This window comes from Hyperolius riggenbachi, chromosome 10 (assembly GCF_040937935.1).
Source record: "Hyperolius riggenbachi isolate aHypRig1 chromosome 10, aHypRig1.pri, whole genome shotgun sequence".
Taxonomy (NCBI): domain Eukaryota; kingdom Metazoa; phylum Chordata; class Amphibia; order Anura; family Hyperoliidae; genus Hyperolius; species Hyperolius riggenbachi.
Window position 1 is genome coordinate 224,986,614 of NC_090655.1, and position 26,732 is coordinate 225,013,345.

At 46.1% G+C, this 26,732-nt stretch overlaps 1 protein-coding gene across 1 annotated transcript in view; it reads right to left on the reverse strand.

Moving 5' to 3' along the window:
- Positions 1 to 26,732, reverse strand: part of LOC137536843 (uncharacterized) — a 461,091-nt gene that overhangs the window by 67,974 nt on the left and 366,385 nt on the right. The window contains exon 4 of the mRNA XM_068259031.1: positions 12,982 to 13,269. Within this exon, the coding sequence (XP_068115132.1) occupies positions 12,982 to 13,269 (288 nt within the window). The remainder of the gene's footprint in view (positions 1 to 12,981; positions 13,270 to 26,732) is intronic.

Sequence of the window (26,732 nt, forward strand, 5' to 3'; positions counted from 1 at the left end):
GAGTCCAGTCAACTTCTGCAGGAATTCATGCCCATTGACTGGTTACCAAACTACTGTTGGGTGACACTAGATGTAGCAGCCCTTTACACCAACATCAAACATGTTGTTGGCCTTCTTTCTATAGCTCATTTTCTATATTCCGATCCCACATTGCCTATCCCTCAAAAAGACTTCCTCTTACACGCCACCCAGTTCATTCTTACCCATAATATCTTCTCATTTCATGATGCAATCTATCTACAGACCAGAGGCACAGCTATGGGCACAAATGTTGCGCCATCCTATGCTAATCTGACCATGGGCCTATTTGAGGAATTAGTTCTCAGTCAAAACTCCCACCAAAATAAAAACTTCAAATATTGGAGATAAATAGATGACATCATACTAATCTGGGAAGGAGATATTGATACAATCCACCAATTTGTCGACTCTATCCACAATAACGACTGGAACCTTTCTTTTACTATGAACACTCATCCGCATACCATTGATTTTCTTGACATAACCCTATACATAGAACATAGCACAGTGAAATCTAAAACATTCTTTAAAAAGGTAGATGCGAACTTGTATGTCCACTTCAGGAGTTCGCATCATAAACCCTGGAAAATGAACATACCATTCGTACATCTTAGGCGGATCCGCAAAAATTGCTCAGACCTATCCAAGTTTGACACCCAAGCAGCAGTGTCAGACTGGGAGCTGGTAAAGCTGAGGAAATCCACTTGCTGGCCAAGCAGAAGTAATCAGGTGTTGCTGCTCACAGTAAACACTTGCTGCAGGTTTCTATTGGGAGTGATAACACAGAGTTTATGCTGCTTGGCCAGCAGGTGGATTTCCTCAGTTTTTCCGCCTCCCAGTCCAACACTGCCAAGCAGACCCCTTTGAACATAAATTCCTTGAATGGTCATTCCCAAAACCTCTAATAAAATCTACTAAGAAATAGAGATGGCCCGAACGTTTCGCCAGAGAACTTGTTTGTGAACCGTGAACACTTAGCGACCCGCCCCCTATCATTGGGCTAAACTTTGACCCTCTATATCACAGTCAGCAGACACATGGCAGACAATCAGGCAGCACTCCTTCCTGGAGCCGCTCTCCCCTTTATAAAAGGCAGCAGCGTCTGCAATGTTCTCACTCTGTGTGCTGCTGTATTAGTGAGAGAAGGGAGAGATCCTCTACTTATTTAGAATGATACATATACCACACTACCTAACTCTCAAATCACAAAAAGGGTAGGTAATTATATGTGGGGAAGAAAAAACACAGAGTTGCATACTCTACACTAACTGTCCATAAAAAACTGTCCATAAAAAATCAAGAGGCATTGGTATCCCTTGCTTGAAATCTTATTACTACGCATCTATTCTAGAAGCCTCTAAAGATTGGTGGACAACTAACTCACCCAAAAAATGGTTTCATATAGAAAATTACACCTCTTCACATGACTTAAAACAACTTCTTTCTCTTCGGATTCTTGTAATTTAAGCTACCAAATCCCCCTATGCAACAGTCCAAGCCTCCATTCTAGCCTGGTCATACTTACTAAAAACCACTAGAAGCCCAAGCTTATCCTCCATACTTAAACTTCCAATTAATTCCCTAACCCTTTTAACACATGATCTAGATCTAAACAGTTGGAAAATTGCTGGTATCTCCTCAATATCTGATCTTTTCTCCCCAGATAATACAGGACTGTTGCCGTCTTCTGATTTGAGAGAACAATTCCCTATTCAAGCCAAGGAAGTTTTTAAATAGCTATGAATCAAACTTCTTTTATCATCCTGTAACTGGCAGCTCCCTAGAATTTCTACTCATCTTCTAAACTCTTTCTTAAACTCTCCCATTGCTCTCAAAGGTGGCATCTCACTTTGCTATCAAGAACTGATGAGTGGTCATCACAAGCAGCTAAATAAATCTATTAAAGCCTGGTCAGAAGATCTACAATGTCAAATAGATTTGACACATATTATATCTTCCACTAAAATTACAACCAATTCTCATCGTGTATAAACCATAGAGAAACCTTCCAAAAGATTCTTCTTAAAGGGGACCTTACCCCCAAACGTTTAGTTAATTTTACACAACAAAGCTCCCCTCTTTGTTGGCGCAACTGTAACAATATAGGTTCCCTGTTACATATACTATAGGAATGCTCTTGCATTCAACCATTTTGGATATGCACTGTTAAAGAACTAAGAAAATTTTTGCAGCTGCATTTGGTGATTACCCCTCAACTAGCCCTGCTCCATGTAGGCATTCTATCCTTTCCTCCGAAATAATGCTTGGTGTAATCACAAGTACTATGTGTGGCGAGAAGTTTGATAATTTCTAACTGGAGAACTCCAGACATCCCTTCCTTGGCACAACTTCAAAGACAAGTTGATATTAACCTACGAATGGAAAAGGCAATCAGTTCCCAAATTCACACCACAACTTCTCCCCCTTATCATGCAAGTTTCACAGCCTTCCAAGTCACTTTAACTTTACCTAACAGAAGCCACCATCAAATCCTCTATTGACTTTAACTAAAGGTGCATAATAGTATATTACTTTAGTTGATAAATAACTCCAGTTTGTTGATTGACCGCGTGACACAATGTCAATGTTTTGTTAATCTGTTTATACATCATAAGGTTTGTAAAAGTTTTATTATTGTTTAATCCTTTGTAAAACCTTAATAAAAACTATTGTTAAAAAAAAAATCTGCTAAGAAACGCGCAAGACTCCTAAACCAAAAATCCTTATGGTCTATCATAAATAAAAACCGGATGACCTTATTGAAAGATCCCTACCTTTGCTTTAATTTCGACCAAAAACTAAGTTTGGTCTTTAGAAGAGCTAAAACACTCAACATTGTGGCCTCCAGTAGACCCCTATCCCTTGCCCCTCAAAAACATTTTCATAGTTCTTCTCCTGGCGTAACAATATGTCACCAAAAGGCCTAGCCTGTGAATATTTACAACCTAGGAACATTTCCTTCAAATGTACTGTTACCCAAGTAACTACTCAATATTCACCACTCTTTCAGCTGCAATACCACTACCACAAATATCATCTATCTTATAACTTGTCCCTGCAATAAAAAATACCAGTTTTCCACATTTTGTCACATTACTGTCACAAACATGAATCAATTTTATTGGAATTTCACATGAAAGAACAATACAAAGTGCTGTATACGTGAGAAGTGGAATGAAAATCCTACATGATTCCAAACATTTTTTTTACAAATAAATAACTGCAAAGTGGGGTGTGCATAATTATTCAGCCCCTTTTGGTCTGAGTGCAGTCAGTTGCCCATAGACATTGCCTGATGAGTGCTTATGACTAAATAGAGTGCACCTGTGTGTAATCTAATGTCAGTACAAATACAGTGTTAGGAAACGCGGAAGAGCCGCCGCCATGAGTCAACGGGAGGTGGCTCTTTCCGCGCACGGCGTGGCAGAGCACAGGGAGGCAGCCGCCTCCACTCAGTCTAAGGCGGCTGTCCCCGTGCAGGGCATGGCGGAGCACGGAAAAAACGCTGCGTTGGACGCGGCAGTTAGCGCGCATGGCCCCATGGCAGAGGCACCGCAGAGCGGTGCTGGGGTGGCTGGGACACATAGTCCCTCCAGGTTTAGAGTGACGCGTGCGAGCGCACTCAGGCAGGGATTATATGACAGCCAGAAGTGAGTCAGCTGACCAGGCTGGTCAGCTGACGCTGGCTTCACTTTTTCATTGGTCCAGCACTTAGGGGGGTGCTGGGCAGCTCTTATGTATATATACTGCAGGATGTTCAGTTGCTGGTTGTCTGGCGTTGCGAACACAACGTGGGAGCACTCAGACCCTTAGTCAGATCCTTAAGTGTGCCGGGACCAGCTGGAGCTGTAATCCTACACTTAGCTAGATTCTGTTGATAGCTAAAGTACTAGTTTGATTGTGATTATCTGTTATGACCCTTTGCTTGCCTGAATATCCTCCTGAACTCTGATCTTGTACCTTGCCATTCTGATACTCTGTTGCCGAACCCCGGCTCGTCCTTAGACTCTGCTTCTGCCTCCTGATCTTGTACCTCGATATATCTGATACCCTGTTGCCGAACCCTGCCTGTACCTAAGACTCCGCCTCTGCCTTCTGAATCTGTACTTTATCTGTCCGTGTGTTTACGACCTGGCTTGTCCAACCTCGAGAACCGACCTTACTATTGGAGGCGGTTCCCCGTCCTGTTAGTGACACTTCCTCCAGAGTGTCACTTTTAGACAATCCTTCCTGTTGTCAGTCTGACTCCTCCCGCCTTGGAGAGTTCAGGTCTTCGGAAGGAATCCGTGCAGTACTCCTTACTGCACTGAGGCCTAGTCCTCTAAGTGTTACTGTTACACCAAACACTACTAGGTTAGCTGGTATATCGGATTATCGGTGATACTGCAGATCACTTATAATCTGGTATATATCTGTATTCCCAGTGATACTGCAGATCACCGGTAATCAGATCCTCTCTGTGCTTCACCGTTCGTTACATACAGCTGCTCTGTGACAGCCTCAGAGGTTGCCTAAGAGAATATTGGGAGCTACAACACCATGAAGTCCAAAGAACACAGCAGACAGGTCAGAGATAAGGTTATTGAGAAATTTAAAGCAGGCTTGGGCTACAAAAAGATTTCCAAAGCCTTGAACATCCCACCGAGCACTGTTCAAGCGATCATTGAGAAATGGAAGGAGTATGGCACAACTGTAAACCTACCAAGACAAGGCCATTCACCTAAATTCACAGACCAAACAAGGAGAGTGCTGATCAAAAATGCAGTTAAGAGGCCCATGGTGACTCTGGACGAGCTGCAGAGATCTACAGCTCAGGTGGGGGAATCTGTCCATAGGATGGCTATTAGTCGTGCACTGCACAAAGTTGGCCTTTATGGAAGAGTGGCAAGAAGAAAGCCATTGTTAACAGAAAAGCATAAGAAGTCCCTTTTGCAGTTTGCCACAAGCCATGTGAGGGACAAAGCAAACATGTGGAAGAAGGCTCTCTGGTCAGATGAGACCAAAATGGAACTTTTTGGCCAAAATGCAAAACGCTATGTGTGGCGGAAAACTAACACTGCACATCACTCTGAACACACCATACCTACTGTCAAATATGGTGGTGGCTGCATCATGCTCTGAGGGTGCTTCTCTTCAGCAGGGACAGGGAAACTGGTCAGAGTTGATGGGAAGATGGATGGAGCCAAATACAGGGCAATCTTGGAAGAAAACCTCTTGGAGTCTGCAAAAGACTTGAGACTGGGGTGGAGGTTCACCTTCCAGCAGGACAACGACCCTAAACATAAGGCCAGGGCAACAATGGAATGGTTTAAAACAAAACATATCCATGTGTTAGAATGGCCCAGTCAAAGTCCAGATCTAAAACCAATCGAGCATCTGTGGCAAGATCTATAAACTGCTGTTCACAAACGCTGTCCATCTAATCTGACTGAGCTGGAGCTGTTTTGCAAAGAAGAATGGGCAAGGATTTCAGTCTCTAAATGTGCAAAGCTGGTAGAGACATACCCTAAAAGACTGGCAGCTGTAATTGCAGCAAAAGGTGGTTCTACAAAGTATTGACTGAATAATTACGGGGGGCTGAATAATTACGCACACCCCACTTTGCAGTTATTGATTTGTAAAAAATGTTTGGCATCATGTATGATTTTCGTTCCACTTCTCACGTGTACTCCACTTTGTATTGGTCTTTCACGTGGAATTCCAATAAAATTGATTCATGTTTGTGGCAGTAATATGACAAAATGTGGAAAACTTCAAGGGGGCCAAATACTTTTGCAAGCCACTGTATATAGGTAGAACAAGCCAACAGACCAGAGCCAGAAATATTCAAAAAGCCTACGCCAAAAACAGCCTTTCAAGACATTTTGCACAACATCATAATTCTGATCCAAAACCCCCTGCTGCCACTTATAGCAGTATGCACCACTTTGTTTTTATTCTACCAGTGACCAGCTCACTCTTAATACACAGGCTATCAATCAGATACAGCGCTCCCTGTGATATGTCTATTTCTCTATGAAGTGGCCAAGTCTTTTTTGTTGAATATGTGTACATTTATATATATTTTAGCCAATCCTGGCGAATAATTGTATTGATATGCATTGTATTTTATAACTTTTATTCTCATTCTCTGTCAGCCAACAACAGCTTTCAAAACAATCCATATAACCCTATTTACTAATAGCACCTTTTTACAATATATTAACCACTTGCCGACCGCCCGCCCACTATTGAGGGGCGGCGACAAAGTGGCACCTCCAGGACCGCGTAATGCCGATCGGCGTCAGATCCTGGGGGATTGAATTGCCAGGGATCGCGTGCATAGATGCGTGCGCTTCCGCCGGCATTAGGCTCCGCCCACCCGCGACGTCAACCTGCCGGCCAATTAGCAGCGCCGGCGGGTTGTTAACCCCCGATCTGCCGCAACAAAGTGTATAATACACTTTGTAAAGTGTATTATACAGGCTGCCTCTGCCCTGGTGGTCCCAGTGATCGAGGGATCACCAGGGCAGGAGGCAGCCCCCCGTAGTAAGCACCCAAGCACACTGATCCTGCCCCCCTTGCCCCCTGATCGCCCACAGCACCCCTCAGATCCCCCCCTGATCACCCCCTCAGACCCCTGTTTGCACCCAATCACCCCCCTAATCACCCATCAATCACCCTCTGTCACTATCTGTCAACACTATGTTTTAGATCAGGTCCTAAACTGCCCCCTGGGGGCTCCTGATCACCCCCCACACCCTCAGATCCTCCCCAGACCCCCCTGTGTACTGTATACATCTATTCTCCCCTGGAATCACCCACTGATCACCTGTCAATCACCTGTCAATCACCCATCAATCACCACCTGTCAGCACCGGTCACTGCCACCCATCAGATCAAACCCTAACCTGCCCCTTGCGGGCACCTGATCACCCGCCCACACCCTCAGATCGCCCACAGACCCGCCCTCAGATCACCTCCCAAGTGCATTGTTTACATCTGTTTTCCCCTCTAATCACCTACTGATCACCCATCAATCACCCCCTGTCACCACCTGTCACGGCTACCCATCAGATCAGACCTTCATCTGCCCCTTGCGGGCATGCAATCACCCGCCCATGCTCTCAGATCGCCCTCAGACCCCCCCCCCCTGATCACCTCGCCAGTGCATTTCTTGCATCTATTCTCCCCTGTAATCACACCCTGATCACCTATCAATCACCCTGTCCCCCCCTGTCACCACCTGTCACTGCTAACCATCAGATCAGACCCTAATCTGCCCCTTGCGGGCACCCAAACACCCGCCCACACCCTCAGATCACCCTCAGACCACCCTGATCACCTCCCCAATGCATTATTTACATCTGTTCTCCCCTCTAATCACCAACTGATCACCCATCAATCACCCCCTGTCACCACCTGTCACTGCTACCTATCATACCCATCAGATCAGACCCTCATCTGCCCCTTGTGGGCACCCAATTACCCGCCCACGCCCTCAGATCGCCCTCAGACCCCCCCTGATCACCTCCCCAGTGCATTATTTACATCTGTTATCCCTTCTAATCACCCACTGATCACCCATCAATCACCCACTGTCACCACCTGTCACTGCTACCCATCAGATCAGACCCTAATCTGGCCCTTGCAGGTACCTTGTTTGCATCTATTCTCCCCTCTAATCACACCCTGATCACCTATCAATCACCCATCAATCACCCCCTGTCACCACCTGTCTTTGCTACCTATCAAATCAGACCCTAATCTGCCCCTTGCGGGTACCCAAACGCCCGCCCACACCCTCAGATCGCCCTCAGACCCCCCATCTTCTATGAACTTACCATACTCCTAACAGAATACCTTGGGGTGTCTTCTTTCTAAAATGGGGTCACTTGTGTGGTTCCTATACTGCCCTGGCATTTTAGGGTGCCTAAACTGTGAGGAGTACTCTAGAAACCAAATGTTTCAAACCTGTGAAAATAAATGCTTCAAAATGACCTGTGAAATCCTAAAGATACTCATAGGACGTTGGGCCCCTTAGTGCACCTAGGCTGCAAAAAAGTGTCACACATGTGGTATCGCCATACTCAGGAGAAATAGTATAATGTGTTTTGGGGTGTATTTTTACACATACGCATGCTGAGTGGGAGAAATAGCTCTGTAAATGGACAATTGTGTGTAAAAAAATCAAAAAAATCTCATTTACAGAGATATTCCTCCCACCCAGCATCGGTATGTGTAAAAATACCACATGTGTGCGATACCACATGTGTGACACTTTTTTGCAGCCTAGGTGCGCTAAGGGGCCCAAAGTCCTACAAACACCTTTAGGCTTTACAGGGGTGCTTACAATTTAGCACCCCCAAAATGCCAGGACAGTAAACACACACCACAAATGACCCCATTTTGGAAAGTAGACACTCCAAAGTATTTAGAGAGGGGCATGGTGAGTCCATGGCAGATTTAATTTATTTTTTTTTGTCACAAGTTAGCAGAAATGGAAACTTTTATTTATTTAATTTTTTTTGTCACATAGTGTCATTTTCCGCTAACTTGTGTCAAAAAATAAAATCTTCTATGAACTCACCATGCCTCTTAGTGAATACTTTGGGATGTCTTCTTTCTAAAATGGGGTCATTTGGGGGATATTTATACTATTGTGGAATTCTAGCACCTCATGAAATATGACCGGTGCTCAGAAAAGACATAGATGCTTCAAAATGGGAAAATTCACTTTTTGCACCATAGTTTGTAAACTCTATAACTTTACCCAAACCAATAAATATACACTTATTGGATTTTTTTTTTTCAAAGACATGTAGCACAATAAATTTGGACAAAATTTTTTATAGAAATGTTACTTTATTTGAAAAATGTCAGCACAGAAAGTTAAAAAAATCATTTTTTGACAAAATTCATGTCTTTTTTGATGAATATAATAAAAACTAAACATCGCAGCAGCAATCAAATAGCACCAAAAGAAAGCTGTATTAGTGACAAGAAAAGGAGGTAAAATTCATTTAGGTGGTAGGTTGTATGACCAAGCAATAAACCATTAAAGCTGCAGTGGTCTGAATGAAAAAAAAGTGTCTGGTCCTTAAGGGGTTTTATGACTGCAGTCCTCAAGTGGTTAAAAGCTCACTGCACTCGTGTGCCTGCATTACTTAGTAAAGGGACAGCTGCAGGCAGACTCTCATAGGGCAAGATTAGTTAGGCTCTTGTAGGCTTGTTAGCTTGCTCCTGGCTGATTGTTATTGCTAAAATAGCACACATCAACAGCTCTTTTGAGAGCTAATGTTCTCCTGATGTGTTTTTTTTTTTGTGTTGCCCACTGACACTGCATTATACAGCCCTACCTGTTGCAGCTGGACCTTGGTAATTGCTATTACTGTGCCAGCCAGGCCCTTCCTAACTATCTATCCTGGGGCACCTACCTATGCCTACCTAACTATCGGGGCACCTACTTACCTATACGGGGACACCTACCTATGCCTACCTACCTACCTATACTAGGGCACCTACCTATACCTATTTAGCTATACTGGGACTCCTACCTATGCCTAGCTAACTACTGGGGAACCTACCTATGTCTATCTACCTATACTGGGACACCTACCTATGCCTAGCTAACTACTGGGACACCTACCTATGCCTACCTACCTATACTGGGACTCCTACCTATGCCTACCTACCTATACTGGGACTCCTACCTATGCCTAATTAACTACTGGGGCACCTACCTATGCCTATCTACCTATACTGGAACTCCTACCTATGCCTAGCTAACTACTGGGGCACCTACCTATGCCTATCTACCTATAATGGGAAACCTACCTATGCCTACCTACCTATACTGGGACACCTACCTATGCGGAAGTTTGCGAACCCGGTTTGTGAACCTAAAATCGGAGGTTTGGGCCATCTCTACTCACCGGGGGAAGCAGAGCCGGGAGGGGAGTTAAAGTGCTCGCATTGCTCTGCATAAACCTCAAGACGGCTACCACAAGTTCAGCTCAGGATAACCACTCCTAGCTTGTTTTTTTCACCCCGAGCTGAACTCGTTATTACCGCTAAAGATGTTAAGGTAGCCGCCCACCATCTAATTTGTCATAGTTTTTGGTCTCAAGAATTATAATCATTTTTTTCCGATTGATACATCTGTCCAATGTATCATATACATGTTCTCGATTTTTTCCCAGTTGTGGAAAAAAAAAAACTAAAATGTTGACAAACCGCTTTTGTCTATAAACCAAGAAATTACTAATACAATAATACAATAACATTTCTAGAGCGCTTTTCTCCCATAGGACTCAAAGCGCTTCGGCTCTCTCAGATTCAGTAATTGGTAGTAGGATGAAGTATTCACACAACAAAAGTTATAATTCTGCAAATGCCAAACTGAACAGGTGGGTTTTCAGTCTGGATTTGAACACGTCCAGGGATGGAGTTGTCCTGATCTGTTGAGGTAATCTATCCTACACCATTCAGTTTTCTGAAAAGTTGATCACTATTCTCAAGATTGATTTGTAGTGTAAAAAATGGAAATTCTACCACATTTCTTGCTTGAAAAATTTAAAATGTTTGCTTTTTCTGTACAGCTGATCATTTTTATTGTAAAACTAAACAATCAAATCTCTTTATTCTATGCTGTGGCGGCATAGAATACAATAAAAAGATCGATCTTTACAGAAATTTGATACAAGTGATTGGTTGTACAGAGAAATTTAAAGTTTGCTTTAATGTCAGCGAGAAAACTGATCAACTGATTATTTTTTCAAACTTAATTTGAGTAAAACAGAACTAATAATTTTTCCACCGTCTCTGGCCACCTCTCTCCCTGAAGTAACTATAAATGTTAATAAAACTGCCATAACTTCAGTTCCCAAAGCACGATGCTTGGGGGTAATATTTGACTCTTCTCTCTCTTTTATTCCTTACCTTAACTCCATAACCAGCTCCTGCCATCTCCAACTCAAAAATATATCTTGCATCCGTCCCTTTCTCACTCAAGTCAAGACACAACCAAAATGTTAATACATGCACTTTTAATTTCTCGTCTGGACTACTGCAACATACTACTTTGTGTTCTACCTTCTTACAGACTGGCCCCGCTCCAGTCGGTACTGAACTCAGCTGCTCGTCTCATTCATCTTTCTTCTCGATCTTCCTCTGCTGACCCTCTCTGTCAAGCTCTTCACTGGCTGCCAATTAACCAGAGGATCCAGTTCAAACTCCTAACCCTAACCTACAAAGCTCTCCACAATCTCTCCCCCCGGTACATATCCTCACTAATTTCCAGATACAAACCCAATCACAATCTCAGATCTGCACACGATCTTCTGTTGTCCTCCTCTAGAATCACCTCCTCACATTCACGCTTACAAGATTTTGCACGCGCTTCACCCCTTCTTTGGAATGCCCTCCCACAACACATCCGTCACTCGCCAACCTTTGTTACCTTTAAACGCTCTCTAAAAACAAATTTGTTCCGACAAGCATATGCGCTACCTTTAGGCCACTTTCCTTTGTCCTAAGACCAAATTGCACTCCTACTAGGTATCCTAAAACACACTGCCTGTAACGATTGGTGTCAACACGCAGAGAGAATCTGATTATTGGTGATCTGCAGAATCACCAGTAATGCAGATATACACCAGATTATGGATGATCTGCAGAATCACCAATAATCCAGGTATGTCTAACCTCTGGACACCTGAGATATGAGTGTTTGGTGTAACAGTAGCACTTTGAGTGAGAACCACCAGAGGAGCTGGAGGTTAGAAGAAGAAGGGAATTCACCCCAGACCGAGGGTGAATCCCTATAGGCTAAAGGCTCCCTAGGAGGGGGGCCTAGGTTTGGTTGCAGGATGCCCTGCTGCTAAGATGAACAGACTTGCCCTAACTGGATGTGAGATCCTAGCTCTCTACACCCTAGAGGCGGGCAAGGAAATACAAGTATACAGTGCTAGTCTTGGGTGTGAGGTCCGTAGTCACAACACCCTCGAACTAGTCTATAGCATAACATACGAGAATATTCTAGCTCAGTGTGAATTCCCAGGTCCTTCCCGGTTCTAACACACTGTAGGATCTGACTGAGGTCTGTGTGCTAACACATAAAGCATTCACAATGGCAGACAACCAGCAACTGACAAGCAACCTAAATATATAGCTGCTGGAGTCTGCCGCCCCGCCCAAGCCACTCAGCCAATCATGAGTCCAGCAGGAATCAGCTGATCCTCCTGATCAGCTGACACTTCCCCTGCTGGTATAAAGGTCCTGACATCTGGGCCGCGCGCGCGTAGCTCTCCATCCGCCTATGTGAACTAACAGACCCAGCCACACCAACCGCACGCCGCTGCGTACAAACCGCCGCATTGGACGCGGAAACAACCGCCTTGCTGACAGTACCTGCGGCGGCTTTTCCGCGTTCTCTCGTGGTGCCAGGCGCACGTCTCCGCATGCCAGCCGCTATGCTGGACGCGGACTCAGCCGTCCTGCCGTTAGTACACGCGGCGGCTTTTCCGCGTTTCCTCACACTGCCTTTATATATTTTATTGTATACTACCCCTCCTCTTGTTTCCCCCCCCCATTCCCCTTGGATTGTAAGTTCGCAAGGGCAGGGCTCTCTCCCCCTTTTGTGTCTTGGAAATCATTATACATTGTATTCATCATGTTACTTTTATCACTGTCATTACCAATTCTGTATTTTGTATGCTGTATCATTTTTTTGTATTTTGTCACTAATTATGTATCTTGTATATTAGTGAACACCATTGTCTGTATTATGTACCCCATGTTTGTTTCTTACTTTGTACAGCGCCATGGAATATGTTGTCGCTTTATAAATTATTAATAATAATAATAATAATGGAGCCTTAAGCTAACTGGTGGGTTTGAGGCGATTGAGCAGTGCTTCATCAATGAAACTGTCCTTTGTTATGGATGAAAATATAAAATTCCTTTAAGATAAACCAGTACCTTTTTCGTTGACATTTTTCTGCAGCACCTCTGCGGGTCCCATTAGGTTGAGCAGTTTAAAGGCATTTAAAGTCGCCTCTAAAGCCTTTTCTCCATATGTATCTATGAGGCACTTCTTTGTAGCTATGCAGTCTGCATTCTCCACTCGTCCACGAGGGATGGGAGGAAAATCCTCAAAAGAGAAGTCAGATAACTTGTCTTTAAATCTCTTGAAGTCTTGTTCTTTGAGGTCTTCCAAAGAATCACAAAGGAGGCCCCCAATAGTATGTAAGTTCTTTAGATAGGTATCTGAGGAAAAGAGCAAGAAGTTTTTGATCAGGATGATATCATTTATTGACTAACTTAGAAGAAACACAGTAAGCTTTTGGCTATGAAGCCTTCATCAGACTGATTCCTGTATACTGACAAAATTAGGAACACAGCTTATATACACTGGACATTGAAAAGGAGATATATGGTTCTGCAATAAATGTAATTGGATGTCCAATTACAACATCAAGAGGGTCCTACAGGCATGCTTGCTAATTTACGACAAAAAAGATGAGACTTGGTTCAGTGTGATGAGGATACATCGTTAAACTCATTCAAACATAACTTGGTCATGCTACATACAATGTTTGTTAAAGGCAGCCCCGGGCCAGCCATGAGGCGGGTTCCTCAGTAGAGATGTCGCAAACATAGAATTTTCTGTTCGCGAACTCGAACTCCCGCAAAATGTTCGCAAACAGGCGAATCTGGCAAACCACCATAGACTTCAATAGACAAGCGAATTTTAAAACCTACAAAGGCTGTTTCTGTTCAAAAAAGTGAAGAAAAAGTTGTTTCAAGGGGTCTAGCACCTGGACTGTGGCATGTCGGAGGGGGAATCCATGTCAAAAGTCCTACCAAAAATTACGGAGTTGACGCAAAGTCGTGGTTTAATCCTTAAAGAGCAGAAATCACTGCTCTGGTTGTCTGTGGGCTGTGGAGTGTCTCACACAGAGAGATACAATAGTACTATCAGAATACAGTGAAATAATAATGCATTGGAGTGGTTCTGTGCCTGCAACTTAATGAGGCAACAGCAGTAGTGTGCACACAGCTCTGGGTGTCAGTAGGTTGTGGAGTGTCGCACACAAAAAAAAATGCAGGAGACCGATGTTCTAGCACTCAAGAGGGATGTTTGGAGTGCTTTCACAGCAAGTAAGGAACAAGAACACAGGCCTAGCTAATGCTTTCCCTACCTATCTGCAGCAAGTCTGACCCTGCTCTAACTAACAGTCAGCAGACCGCAGAGAATTGATCCAATATGGCCACCTCAACTGCCTTTTGATAGGGGGTGGGTGGTACAGGAAGAGGTGCTAGCGGATTGGCTGCCAAGTGTCTGCTGACTGTGAGGTAAGGGGTCAAAGTTTAGCTCAATGATAATGTATAGGGGGCGAATCAAACACACCAAATGTTCGCTATTCGTCACAAATGCGAACAGCAGATGTTCACAGAATACTGTTCACCAGCACACTGTACGGGCTATCTCTATTCCTCAGGCAGATGAAGTGGGCGGCGCCCACCTGGCCATGGGGGGGGGGGGGGGGCGCCAAGCTGGAGGGGGTAGCTGGCAGGAAGGGTTCAGTGGGAACAGTGGTGGGGAGGGGGTCAGACCTCTCCTCTCTAACCTGGATCCCCCTTTCCCCGCTCCACCCTTTAGCTATTACCGCACTGTGTGTAGGAGCATCAGTCAGCGGGCGGGGAAGTGCAGTGTGTGTAGGAGCATCAGACAGCGTACATTCCATCTCTCATCACTTCCTGCAATGCCGCTGCCGCCGACTATACTGTACACTGCTCCCCTCCCCACCGCTGTGTCCGCTGCCCCCCTTCCTGCCTGCTACCCCCTCTAGGCTACCTATACTGGGGGTAATTATATTACCTTTGGGGGGGGGGCAGCATCTTCACATGTTTGCCTCAGACGGCAAAAAGTCTACAACCGGCCCTGGTTATAGGCTAAAGCAACTTGTGGAATTTAAAAACCTTCTAACCAGCACAAGAATTAAAAAGGAAAAGAGGGAAGACAGTAAATTCCAACTCCAGCTATCCAGGCAAAATGCAACTGAGACATAGAGTAGCTCTATTGTTTGTAAATAGATTGCTCTTGAATTGTGTTGATGATTATACTACATTGGTTATGGTAATACATTTGCAAGGACTTCTTTTCCTTTAGGAACAGACAGTATGATGAAAATAATTCCATGTTGATGCAGGATTGTTTGCATTGAAAATGCAATTACGTGAAACTTCGCATACAGGATCATTGACTTTCATAGACACAATTCGCATGCAGTGCATTGCATGGTGCAGAAACACAGCACAGAGTGCATATTTGTTATCTGCATTGCAACACGCTGGGAAACATGGGAAAGATGGGAAATGCATTCATTGAAATGACTCCACTAAACTGCATTGGTTTTAGTGTTAATGTAAATATCCACATTTGACTCAATTGAGTCACAATATATCAATACAAAAAAAAGTTTTATTTAACTCCACGTTTTATTTAACTCCACTTAAGCACTAAGTGGAGTTAAATAAAACGTTTTTTTATTGATATATTGTGACTCAATTGAGTTCTATATTTTCGAGGGAGGTAAGTCCACCTGAGCATTGCCCTCTTATAGACGGTTTTTAAACATTTTTATTCTATTCTGGCGCCTCTGAACACCAAGCCTTGCTGAAATCTTGATTCCACCCTCGGTGGAGGGGTGCTACCCCGTTTCCTATCTACAGAGAGCGACATCTTAACCACTTCCCGACCGCCGTATTGACAATTGGCGGCCGGCAAGTGGACCCCGCAAGGACCGCCGTATAGACAAATGGCGGCGGTCCTTGTAGGGGCATGGGCGGAGCGATCGCGTCATCTGTGACGCGATCCTCCGCCTCCGCCTGGCTCCGCTCACCCGCCGCAACATCCCGCCGGCCATACGGACGCGCCGGCGGGATGTTAAACATACGATCGCCGCATACAAAGTGTATAATACACTTTGTAATGTTTACAAAGTGTATTATACAGGCTGCCTCCTGCCCTGGTGGTCCTAATGTCCGAGGGACCACCAGGGCAGGCTGCAGCCACCCTAGTCTGCACCCAAGCACACTGATTTCCCCCCCGCCCCAGATCGCCCACAGCACCCCTCAGGACCCCCCCCCTGCCCACCCCCCAGACCCCTGTTTGCACCCAATCACCCCCCTAATCACCCATCAATCACTCCCTGTCACTATCTGTCAACGCTATTTTTTTTTATCCCCCCCCTGCCCCCTCCTGATCACCCCCCCACCCCTCAGATTCTCCCCAGACCACCCCAGACCCCCCCCCCCCTGTGTACTGTATGCATCTATCCCCCTGATCACCTGTCAATCACCCATCAATCACCCATCAATCACCCATCAATCACCCCCTGTCACTGCCACCCATCAATCAGCCCCTAACCTGCCCCTTGCGGGCAATCTGATCACCCACACCAATAGATCGCCCGCAGTTCCGACGTCAGATCACCTCCCAAGTGCAGTGTTTACATCTATTCTCTACCCTAATCACCCACTAATTACCCATCAATCACCCATCAATCACCCCCTATCACCACCTGTCACTGTTACCCATCCGATTAGACCCTAATCTGCCCCTTGCGGGCACCCAATCACCCGCCCACACGCTCAGATTGCCCTCAGACCCCCCCTTATCAATTCGCCAGCGCATTACTTACATCTGTTCTTCCCTGTAATAACCCACTGATCACCTGTCAATCACCTGTCAATCACCCCCTGTCACTGCCACCCATCAATCACCCCCTGTCACTGCCACCCATCAATCAGCCCCTAACCTGCCCCTTGCGGGCAATCTGATCACCCACCCACACCAATAGATCGCCCGCAGATCCGACGTCCGATCACCTCCCAAGTGCAGTGTTTACATCTATTCTCTACCCTAAACACACACTAATTACCCATCAATCACCCCCTATCACCACCTGTCACTGTTACCAGGGCCGGATTTACCATAAGGCACTGTAGGCACGCGCCTACAGGCGCCTGATGATGGAAAAGCGGCTCATTTTCCTACCGAAATGCCTCCCTCCTTCCTTCCCTATGCAGATTTCTGATGATTGGGAATAAAAGGTTACTTGCCCAGCTCTCGGCATTCCCCTAACAAGAGCTCCCTTCAGTCAGGGGCACCTCTAGCTATATAATACAGAGGGTACTTCTAGGTACCTAATACTAGAGGGCACCTGTAGCTACCTATGACAGGCAAGGTAAATAGGGGAGGAGTGACAGCTGGGTCATCCAGCACACTTGTAGTGTGCTTCAGTGGGTGTTTGTAAGTTCATGGAGGGCGAAGTCTAAGATGCCCAGGACATCTGTGCCTATAGGCTCCTGTTAGGTAAATCCGGGCCTGACTGTTACCCATCAGATCAGACCCTAATCTGCCTCTTGCGGGCATCCAATCACCCGCCTACACGCTCAGATTGCCCTTATACCCCCCCTTATCAATTCGCCAGTGCAATATTTACATCTGTTCTCCCCTGTAATAACCCACTAATTACCTGTCAATCACCTGTCAATCACCTATCAATCACCCATCAATCACCCCCTGTCACTGTCACCCATCAATCACCCCCTGTCACTGCCACCCATCAATCAGCCCCTAACCTGCCCCTTGCGGGCAATCTGATCACCCACCCACACCAATAGATCGCCCGCAGATCTGACGTCCGATCACATCCCAAGTGCAGTGTTTACATCTATTCTCTACCCTAAACACCCACTAATTACCCATCAATCACCCCCTATCACCACCTGTCACTGTTACCCATCAGATCAGACCCTAATCTGCCTCTTGTGGGCACCCAATCACCCGCCTACACGCTCAGATTGCCCTTATACCCCCCCTTATCAATTCACCAGTGCAATATTTACATCTGTTCTCCCCTGTAATAACCCACTAATTACCTGTCAATCACCTATCAATCACCCATCAATCACCCCCTGTCACTGTCAACCATCAATCACCCCCTGTCACTGCCACCCATCAATCAGCCCCTAACCTGCCCCTTGCGGGCAATCTGATCACCCACCCACACCAATAGATCGCCCGCAGATCCGACGTCCGATCACCTCCCAAGTGCAGTGTTTACATCTATTCTCTACCCTAAACACCCACTAATTACCCATCAATCACCCCCTATCACCACCTGTCACTGTTACCCATCAGATCAGACCCTAATCTGCCTCTTGCGGGCACCCAATCACCCGCCTACACGCTCAGATTGCCCTTATACCCCCCCTTATCAATTCGCCAGTGCAATATTTACATCTGTTCTCCCCTGTAATAACCCACTAATTACCTGTCAATCACCTGTCAATCACCTATCAATCACCCATCAATCACCCCCTGTCACTGTCACCCATCAATCACCCCCTGTCACTGCCACCCATCAATCAGCCCCTAACCTGCCCCTTGCGGGCAATCTGATCAGCCACCCACACCAATAGATCGCCCGCAGAACCGACGTCCGATCACCTCCCAAGTGCAGTGTTTACATCTATTCTCTACCCTAAACACCCACTAATTACCCATCAATCACCCCCTATCACCACCTGTCACTGTTACCCATCAGATCAGACCCTAATCTGCCTCTTGCGGGCACCCAATCACCCGCCTACACGCTCAGATTGCCCTTAGACCCCCCCCTTATCAATTCGCCAGTGCAATATTTACATCTGTTCTCCCCTGTAATAACCCACTAATTACCTGTCAATCACCTGTCAATCACCTATCAATCACCCATCAATCACCCCCTGTCACTGCCACCCATCAATCACCCCCTGTCACTGCCACCCATCAATCAGCCCCTAACCTGCCCCTTGCGGGCAATCTGATCACCCACCCACACCAATAGATCGCCCGCAGATCCGACGTCCGATCACCTCCCAAGTGCAGTGTTTACATCTATTCTCTACCCTAAACACCCACTAATTACCCATCAATCACCCCCTATCACTGCTACCTATCAGATTAGACCCCTATCGGCCCCTAGGGCACTCAATCACCCGCCCACACCCTCAGAACGCCCTCAGACCCCAGTCCTGATCACCTCGCCAGTGCATTGCTTGCATCTATTCCCCCCTCTAATCACACCTTGAGACACCCATCAATCACCTCCTGTCACCCCCTAGCACACCTACCCATCAGATCAGGCCCTAATTTGCCCCGTGTGGGCTCCTGATCACTCGGCCAAACCCTCAGATCCCCCTCAGACCCCCTTCCGATCACCTCCCCAGTGCATTGATTGCATCTATTTTCCCCTCTAACCACCCCCTGAGACACCCATCAATCACCTCCTGTCACCCCCCTAGCACTCCTATCCATCAGATCAGGCCCAATACAACCTGTCATCTAAAAGGCCACCCTGCTTATGACCGGTTCCACAAAATTCGCCCCCTCATAGACCACCTGTCATCAAAATTTGCACATGCTTATACCCTTGAACAGTCATTTTGAGACATTTGGTTTCCAGACTACTCACGGTTTTGGGCCCGTAAAATGCCAGGGCAGTATAGGAACCCCACAAGTGACCCCATTTTAGAAAAAAAGACACCCCAAGGTATTCTGTTAGGTGTATGACGAGTTCATAGAAGATTTTATTTTTTGTCAAAAGTTAGCGGAAATTGATTTTTATTGGTTTTTTTTCACAAAGTGCCATTTTTCACTAACTTGTGACAAAAAATAAAATCTTCTATGAACTCGCCATACACCTAACGGAATACCTTGCGGTGTCTTCTTTCTAAAAATGGGGTCACTTGTGGGGTTCCTATACTGCCCTGGCATTTTAGGGGCCCTAAACCGCGAAGAGTAGTCTAGAAAACAAATGTCTGAAAATGACCTGTGAATAGGACGTTGGGCCCCTTAGCGCACCTAGGCTGCAAAAAAGTGTCACACATGTGGTACTGCCGTACTCAGGAAAAGTAGTATAATGTGTTTTGGGGTGCATTTTTACACATACCCATGCTGGGTGGGAGAAATCTCTCTGTAAATGGACAATTGTGTGTAAAAAAAATCAAACAATTGTCATTTACAGAGATATTTCTCCCACCCAGCATGGGTACGTGTAAAAATACACCCCAAAACACATTATACTACTTCTCCTGAGTACGGCGGTACCACATGTGTGGCACTTTTCTACACCCTAAGTACGCTAAGGGGCCCAAAGTCCAATGAGTACCTTTAGGATTTCACAGGTCATTTTGCGACATTTGGTTTCAAGACTACTCCTCACGGTTTAGGGCCCCTAAAATGCCAGGGCAGTATAGGAACCCCACAAATGACCCCATTCTAGAAAGAAGACACCCAAAGGTATTCCGTTAGGAGTATGGCGAGTTCATAGAAGATTTTATTTTTTTGTCACAAGTTAGCGGAAAATGACACTTTGTGAAAAAAAACAATTAAAATCAATTTCTGCTAACTTGTGACAAAAAAATAAAAACTTCTATGAACTCACCATACTCCTAACGGAATACCTTGGGGTGTCCTCTTTCTAAAATGGGGTCATTTGTGGGGTTCCTATACTGCCCTGGCATTTTAGGGGCCCTAAACCGTGAGGAGTAGTCTTGAAACAAAAATGACCTGTGAAATCCTAAAGGTACTCATTGGACTTTGGGCACCTTAGCGCAGTTAGGGTGCAAAAAAGTGCCACATGTGGTATCAACATACTCGGGAGAAGTAGTATAATGTGTTTTGGGGTGTATTTTTACACATACCCATGCTGGGTGGGAGAAATACCTCTGTAAATGACAATCTTTTGATTTTTTTACACACAATTGTCCATTTACAGAGTTATTTCTCCCACCCAGCATGGGTATGTGTAAAAATTCACCCCAAAACACATTGTACTACTTCTCCCGAGTACGGCGATACCACATGTGTGGCACTTTTTTGCACCCTAACTGCGCTAAGGGGCCCAAAGTCCAATGAGTACCTTTAGGATTTCACAGGTCATTTTAAGAAATTTTGTTTCAAGACTACTCCTCACGGTTTAGGGCCCCTAAAATGCCAGGACAGTATAGGAACCCCACAAATGACTCCATTTTAGAAAGAAGACACCCCAAGGTTTTAGGGGCCCTAAACCGTGAGGAGTAGTCTTGAAACAAAAATGACCTGTGAAATCCTAAAGGTACTCATTGGACTTTGGGCCCCTTAGCGCAGTTAGGGTGCAAAAAAGTGCCACACATGTGGTATCGCCGTACTCGGGAGAAGTAGTATAATGTGTTTTGGGGTGTATTTTTACACATACCCATGCTGGGTGGGCCCAAAGTCCAATGAGTACCTTTAGGATTTCACAGGTCATTTTGAGAAATTTTGTTTCAAGACTACTCCTCACGGTTTAGGGCCCCTAAAATGCCAGGACAGTATAGGAACCCCACAAATGACTCCATTTTAGAAAGAGGACACCCCAAGGTATTCTGTTAGTAGTACGGTGAGTTCATAGAAGATTTTATTTTTTGTCACAAGTTAGCGGAAATTGATTTTTATTGATTTTTTTCACAAAGTGTCATTTTCCGCTAACTTGTGACAAAAAATAAAATCTTCTATGAACTCACCGTACTACTAACGGAATACCTTGGGGTGTCTTCTTTCTAAAATGGGGTCATTTGTGGGGTTCCTATACTGTCCTGGCATTTTAGGGGCCCTAAACCGTGAGGAGTAGTCTTGAAAACAAATGTCTGAAAATGACCTGTGAAATCCTAAAGGTACTCATTGGACTTTGGGCCCCTTAGCGCAGTTAGGGTGCAAAAAAGTGCCACACATGTGGTATCGCCGTACTCAGGAGAAGTAGTATAATGTGTTTTGGGGTGTATTTTTACACATACCCATGCTGAGTGGGAGAAAGATCTCTGTAAATGGACAATTGTGTGTAAAAAAAAATCAAAAAATTGTCATTTACAGAGATATTTCTCCCACCCAGCATCGGTATGTGTAAAAATACACCCCAAAACACATTATACTACTTCTACTGAGTACGGCAATACCACATGTGTGGCACTTTTTTGCAGCCTAACTGCGCTAAGGGGCCCAAAGTCCAATGAGCACCTTTAGGCTTTACAGGGGTGCTTACAAATTAGCACCCCCCAAAATGTGAGGACAGTAAACACACCCACAAATGACCCCATTTTGGAAAGTAGACACTTCAAGGTATTCAGAGAGGGGCATGGTGAGTCCGTGGCAGATTTCATTTTTTTTTTTTGTCGCAAGTTAGAAGAAATGGAAACTTTTTTTTTTCTTTTTTTTTTGTCACAAAGTGTCATTTTCCGCTTACTTGTGACAAAAAATAATAACTTCTATGAACTCACTATGCCTCTCAGTGAATACTTTGGGATGTCTTCTTTCCAAAATGGGGTCATTTGGGGGGTTTTTATACTATCCTGGAATTCTAGCCCCTCATGAAACATGACAGGGGGTCAGAAAAGTCATAGATGCTTGAAAATGGGAAAATTCACTTTTTGCACCATAGTTTGTAAACGCTATAACTTTTACCCAAACCAATAAATATACACTGAATGGGTTTTTTTTAATCAAAAACATGTTTGTCCACATTTTTCGCGCTGCATGTATACAGAAATTTTACTTTATTTGAAAAAATGTCAGCACGGAAAGTTAAAAAAATCATTTTTTTGCCAAAATTCATGTCTTTTTTGATGAATATAATAAAAAGTAAAAATCGCAGCAGCAATCAAATAGCACCAAAAGAAAGCTTTATTATTGAGAAGAAAAGGAGCCAAAATTCATTTAGGTGGTAGGTTGTATGAGCGAGCAATAAACCGTGAAAGCTGCAGTGGTCTGAATGGAAAAAAAGTGGCCGGTCCTTAAGGGGGGTAAAGCCCACGGTCCTCAAGTGGTTAATAACCTGAGTGGGGTCAGGTTCTAATACTCCCCACCTGCACTTGAAGTGGTTACCTATGGGTAACCCATGTTTGTGAGTATTTCTAAATATTTTGCTTTAAACCACAACCAACTTAACAATACTACACCATATTGGGCTCTCGATTTCTCTTTGTTCTTCCAAGTAGAGTTGGGCCGAACGGTTCGCCTGCGAACGGTTCCATGCGAACTTCAGTGGTTCGCGTTCGCGTCCCGCAGGCGAACCTTTGCGGAAGTTCGGTTCGCCCCATAATGCACATGGAGGGTCAACTTTGACCCTCTACATCCCAGTCAGCAGGCCCAGTGTAGCCAATTAGGCTACACTAGCCCCTGGAGCCCCACCCCCCCTTATATAAGGCAGGCAGCGGCGGCCATTACGGTCACTCGTGTGCTGCCTGCGTTAGTGAGAGTAGGGGGAGCTGCTGCAGACTGTCTCTCAGGGAAAGATTAGTTAGGCTTAACTTGTTCCTGTCTGGCTGCATACCTGTGCTGTGAACCCACCACTGCATACCTGTGCTGTGAACCCACCACTGCATACCTGTGCTGTGAACCCACCACTGCATACCTGTGCTGTGAACCCACCACTGCATACCTGTTCAGTGAACCCACCACTGCATACCTGTGCTGTGAACCCACCACTGCATACCTGTTCAGTGAACCTGCCACTGCATACCTGTTCTGTTCAGTGGACCCGCCACTGTATACCTGTTCATTGAACCCACCACTGCATACCTGTGCTGTGAACCCACCACTGCATACCTGTTCTGTGAACCCACCACTGCATACCTGTGCTGTGAACCCACCACTGCATACCTGTTCAGTGAACCTGCCACTGCATACCTGTTCTGTTCAGTGGACCCACCACTGTATACCTGTTCATTGAACCCACCACTGCATACCTGTTCAGTGAACCTGCCACTGCATACCTGTTCTGTTCAGTGGACCCGCCACTGTATACCTGTTCATTGAACCCACCACTGCATACCTGTGCTGTGAACCCACCACTGCATACCTGTGCTGTGAACCCACCACTGCATACCTGTTCTGTGAACCCACCACTGCATACCTGTTCAGTGAACCCGCCACTGCATACCTGTTCTGTTCAGTGGACCCGCCACTGTATACCTGTTCAGTGAACCTGCCACTGCATACCTGTTCTGTGAACCCACCACTGCATACCTGTTCAGTGAACCTGCCACTGCATACCTGTTCTGTTCAGTGGACCCGCCACTGTATACCTGTTCATTGAACCCACCACTGCATACCTGTGCTGTGAACCCACCACTGCATACCTGTGCTGTGAACCCACCACTGCATACCTGTTCTGTGAACCCACCACTGCATACCTGTTCAGTGAACCCGCCACTGCATACCTGTTCTGTTCAGTGGACCCACCACTGTATACCTGTTCAGTGAACCCGCCACTGCATACCTGTTCTGTTCAGTGGACCCGCCACTGTATACCTGTTCAGTGAACCCGCCACTGCATACCTGTTGTGTTCAGTGAACCTGCCACTGCATACCTGTTCTGTGAACCCGCCACTGTATACCTGTTCTGTTTAGTGAACCCGCCACTGTATACCTGTTCTGTTTAGTGAACCCGCCACTGCATACCTGTTCTGTTCAGTGGACACGCCACTGTATACCTGTTCAGTGAACCCGCCACTGCATACCTGTTCTGTTCAGTGGACCTGCCACTGTATACCTGTTCAGTGAACCCGCCACTGCATACCTGTTGTGTTCAGTGAACCTGCCACTGCATACCTGTTCTGTGAACCCGCCACTGTATACCTGTTCTGTTTAGTGAACCCGCCACTGTATACCTGTTCTGTTTAGTGAACCCGCCACTGCATACCTGTTCTGTTCAGTGGACCCGCCACTGTATACCTGTTCAGTGAACCCGCCACTGCATACCTGTTGTGTTCAGTGAACCTGCCACTGCATACCTGTTCTGTGAACCCGCCACTGTATACCTGTTCTGTTTAGTGAACCCGCCACTGCATACCTGTTCTGTTCAGTGGACCCGCCACTGTATACCTGTTCAGTGAACCCGCCACTGCATACCTGTTGTGTTCAGTGAACCTGCCACTGCATACCTGTTCTGTGAACCCGCCACTGTATACCTGTTCTGTTTAGTGAACCCGCCACTGTATACCTGTTCTGTTTAGTGAACCCGCCACTGCATACCTGTTCTGTTCAGTGAACCCGCCACTGTATACCTGTTCAGTGAACCCGCCACTGCATACCTGTTGTGTTCAGTGAACCTGCCACTGCATACCTGTTCTGTGAACCAGCCACTGTATACCTGTTCTGTTCAGTGAACCCACCGCATCAGTGCGCATACCTGTGCAGTTAAGTGAACCCACCTACCTACGTGAGTGCACGCAGTGTGATATACCACTCCGTGCATACCCGATATGGACAAAACAGGTAGAGGAAGAGGTAGTGCCAGAGCCAGAGGAAGGCCATCCGGCAGGTCTGCGCGAGGTCGTGTAAATGTAATTTCGTGTGGACCTGGCCCACAGTACAGTGCTCGGAAGAAGGCACGTCCCATCACCTCCCAAGATTGTCAGGACGTGGTTGAGTATTTAGCGACACAGAACACCTCATCTTGCTCAGCCACCAGCGCTACTACTAGCACCACTTCCGCTGCATTTGACACTTCGCAAGAATTATTTAGTGGTGAAATCACTGATGCACAGCCATTGTTGTTACAGCCAGATGAATTTTCACCAGCTAATATGAGTTACGCGGCAACACTATGGATGTAACGTGTCAGGAGGATGAAGGACCTACTGATGGTGCAAGTTTGGATTTGTCTGAGGCAAGCGAAGCTGGGCAGGATGACTACGATGATGACGGTAATAGGGATCCTCTCAGCTCTTCGTCAGAAACAGCTGGTGGCAGAGTCCGGCACCATGTATCGCCACCTATGTACAGCCAGCCAACTTGCCCTTCAGCATCAGCTGCTGAGGTCCCCATAGTGCCCACATCCCAGGGTGGCTCAGCGGTGTGGAAATTTTTTAATGTGTGTGCCTCAGATCGGACCAAAGCCAGCTGTTCGCTCTGCCAACAAAAATTGAGCCGTGGAAAGGCCAACACTCACGTAGGGACAAGTGCCTTACGAAGGCACCTGGAGAAAAGGCACAAACAGCAATGGGATGGCCACCTGAGCAAAAGCAGCAGCAGCACACAAAAGCAAAGCCACCCTCCTTCTCCTCTTCCTCCTCCATCAGGTGCATTATCTGCTTCTGCCGCTTTCTCCCTTCCACCTTCACAGGCACCCTCCTCCACTCCGCCTCTGCCCTTGAGCGCTTCCTGCTCCTCTGCCCACAGCAGCAGTCAGGTGTCCGTGAAGGAAATGTTTGAGCGGAAGAAGCCAATTTCGGCCAGTCACCCCCTTGCCCGGCGTCTGACAGCTGGCGTGGCGGAACTGTTAGCTCGGCAGCTGTTACCATACCGGCTGGTGGACTCTGAGGCCTTCCGTAAATTTGTGGCCATCGGAACACCGCAGTGGAAGATGCCAGGCCGCACTTTTTTTTCGAGAAAGGCCATACCCCAACTGCACCGTGAAGTTGAGAGGCAAGTGGTGTAATCTCTTGCGAAGAGCGTTGGGTCAAGGGTACACCTGACCACGGATGCCTGGTCTGCCAAGCACGGGCAGGGCCGCTACATTACCTACACAGCCCATTGGGTGAACCTGGTGGTGAACGATGGCAAGCAGGGCGCAGCGGACCAAATTGTGACACCTCCACGGCTTGCAGGCAGGCCTCCTGCCACCTCCTCTCCTCCTGCTACATGCTCTTCACTGTCC